Source organism: Mus pahari, chromosome 7 (assembly GCF_900095145.1).
Source record: "Mus pahari chromosome 7, PAHARI_EIJ_v1.1, whole genome shotgun sequence".
Lineage (NCBI taxonomy): Eukaryota > Metazoa > Chordata > Mammalia > Rodentia > Muridae > Mus > Mus pahari.
Window position 1 is genome coordinate 94,644,172 of NC_034596.1, and position 2,900 is coordinate 94,647,071.

The 2,900-nt window shown below is 46.1% G+C and overlaps 1 protein-coding gene across 2 annotated transcripts in view; it reads right to left on the minus strand.

Annotated features, from left to right (window-relative positions):
* Nucleotides 1-2,900, minus strand: part of Nrde2 (NRDE-2, necessary for RNA interference, domain containing) — a 34,992-nt gene that overhangs the window by 18,404 nt on the left and 13,688 nt on the right. For both annotated transcript variants that reach the window (XM_021201864.2, XM_021201863.2), the window contains exons 4-5: nt 2,553-2,702; nt 268-718 (exon numbers count right to left, since the gene is read on the minus strand). In XM_021201864.2, coding sequence (XP_021057523.1) covers nt 268-718; nt 2,553-2,702 — 601 coding nt within the window. The remainder of the gene's footprint in view (nt 1-267; nt 719-2,552; nt 2,703-2,900) is intronic.

Sequence of the window (2,900 nt, forward strand, 5' to 3'; positions counted from 1 at the left end):
GGGGGTGGGGGTGAGGGGGTTAGGGGGTGGTACCAGTAGCAGACACTGATATACGCAAGTATATGCGAGATCCTGGGTTCACTTCCCAGTACCAACAAATGGATGAATGCATAGATGAATGGTTGGATAGATGAATGGTTGGATGGATGGATGGATGGATGGATGGATGGATGGATGGATGGACAAAAAAGTACTACAGAATAAATGAGTCAGCACCAAATCAGAAATGTCATTTCAAAGTAAGAGGCCCAGGACAGTGACATTTACCTGGAAATCCACAAACGCCATCCATAGCTGCGTGTCCCGAGGATTCTCCCGAACCCTTCTGTTAAACTCTTCCACTCTAGCCTTGAGAGCAGCACACTCCCTGTCCTGTTGTGAGTCTGGCTGCTTTGAGTCTTGCTCTGCTGGACCCTGTCCGTGTAACCACTGTGTGGTAGACTGATCATAAATCCCCAGGGGATTCAGCCATGATGTAACAGGAGTAGCCGCCTCAGCAGAGTCCTTCACTGGGATGAATGTGACTGGCTCGGAGGAGGGAGGCTCGGGGTTACTACACACAGCAATGCCCTCCATTCTCATTAACCCCACATTCTTCTTGGTAAAATAGCGCTCCAGGTGCCTGTGTGAGTGCTTCTTTGTTGCAGAAGCCCCTTCCCAAGATATACACTGTTTCTTAGGATTGATACCAAGGCAGGAGTCTCCCTTTCTCTTGTACCTAGATAGAAAAAGAAATTGAGACAAGATATTTGTTCCCCATGTACAACTGGACATCCTGAGACCTAACTCTTTTTCCACATTCACCTCATATGTAAAAATCTAAACACAGACAGACCCTGTGACCTGGCAACTCTATTCCAAGGTATTCACCCCAGAGAAAATAAAGCACATAGTCTACACAAAGCCGGTGCTCACATATCCTCAGCAGCCAAAGACTGGAAAGGATCCAGGTGGCCATCAACAGAGAATGTATGACAAACAGCGGCAAGGCCATAAAATGGACGAATACAGGAGACAACATTTCTGACAAATGCCACATGCTGACTGTCAGAAACACCACACTGAGTGAAAAAGCCAGGCATGCTGGAATCCCACTTACAACACTCGGGCAGACAAGACTCACAGGATGGGAATCCTGAGAGCAACAAATGCCACTGGAACCCAAGGGACCATGGAAGAACATATGGGTGTCATAGGGGTCACGATTACACAGGTGTAGGTATTTGTCAATGTGCAAGATTAACTGTATGTAAATTTTAAAACAAGGGAAAAACCCTAAAAAACTAATCAAGTCTACTTACTGATATACATATTCAGGAGGCAATGTGCAATGTATTATCTGAGGCTCATTCTGAAATGTATCAAAAACCTATGATGGGCTGATGGACAGGTGCGTAAGGACTCAGGCATGAAGGATGTCAGTGGTAAAATGCTAGAGGAGTACATGAGTGTAAGAATTCTCATTCCTACACGGAGAGTAACTGTTTTAGAAGGGGTATCAGCAGGCGGATTTCTGAGTTCGAGGCCAGCCTGGTCTATAAAAAAAAAAAAGAAGAGCTATCAGCTCATGGCTGCACAGTGAGTGTGAAGGCAGCCTGCGGTATGGAGGGAGCTCAAAACAGACGCCAAACAAACAAAAAGGAAAACTGACTTCCAAGGTCTCAGAGCTAAGCTGCCTGGTTAATAGCTTTGATCTTCAAGACCTGGGAAGTGAGAGCAGGGGACATACCTTTGTCCTTTATGTCCCAAGTTCCCTACAAAGTCCTAACTGTCTACAGGGAGTCAGTAAACACTCAAATTTTGTTTCGCTGCTGCTGTTGCTTTGAGACAGGTGACTCCTAAAGTTGCCTAGGCTCCCCCCAGGCTGGCAATCACGCCTCTGCCTCACAAGTAGCAGGAATTAAAGGAATGCACCACCCCACACACTTTTTTCCAAATGTTTTTGATAGATTACAGAGAAGAGTTCTAATTCATTACTAAGGCAAATGTCACCCCCTACTTTTATGACTCTCTGCTGGTGCCTGCTAGAAATGATGTGACAAAGGCATTACCACCAAATGTCATTTGTTAGGTGGCATATGTGTGGGGCTGAATAAATAAAAATGCTCTTGCCACTTTTCAGATGGCATGGACATCAGACCACGCAGTTCCTGGGTACCCTACGGCAGCTAATTACTATACGGTATTTTTAGATTCATTCCTGAACAAACATTTACTGGGCACCCACTCGGTCAGGCACCATGCTGTGTGCCGGTGATGAAATGAACCCTAACTGACCTTCCAGCTAAAGTGTTCACTTTAGAATATAGAAGAGCCATGTGCCTATACAACTCAACAGTGGGCAAACAGAGTCCAACAGAATCCGAGAGAGAGAGAGAGAGAGAGAGAGAGAGAGAGAGAGAGAGAGAGAGAGAGAGAGAGAGAGAGAGAGACCGTGCTGAGAGAGTTCAAAGGAGATGCTACTTCTAATAGAAAAAAGGAGAAGGGAAGGGAGGAGGAGGATGGGGAAGAAGGGAAGAAAGAAACACCAAGCCAGGGACTACAGTGGCTACCTTGCTATGTCCCCACGATACAGAGATTTATACTCCCAGTTGGCAGGATCTGGTTTGTTATCTGTCCTGAAGACATCGGTCAGATCGTGAATATCTTCCAGCCAAATGGAACGCTGTCCAGCAGCAGCAGCAGCAGCATTGCTTCCCTGACTGTCAGACAGAGAAAAGAGGAGAAGAACTTTAAAACTTCTTTGGAAACATTTGGCATCCTCAGAAGAACGTAAGCTGTATCTATCAAACCACCCACGGCATCAAACACACCCAGGTACACAGAAGCACACAGCAATGACGGGAAACACACCCAGGTACACAGAAGCACACAGCAATGACGGGAAACACACCCAGGTA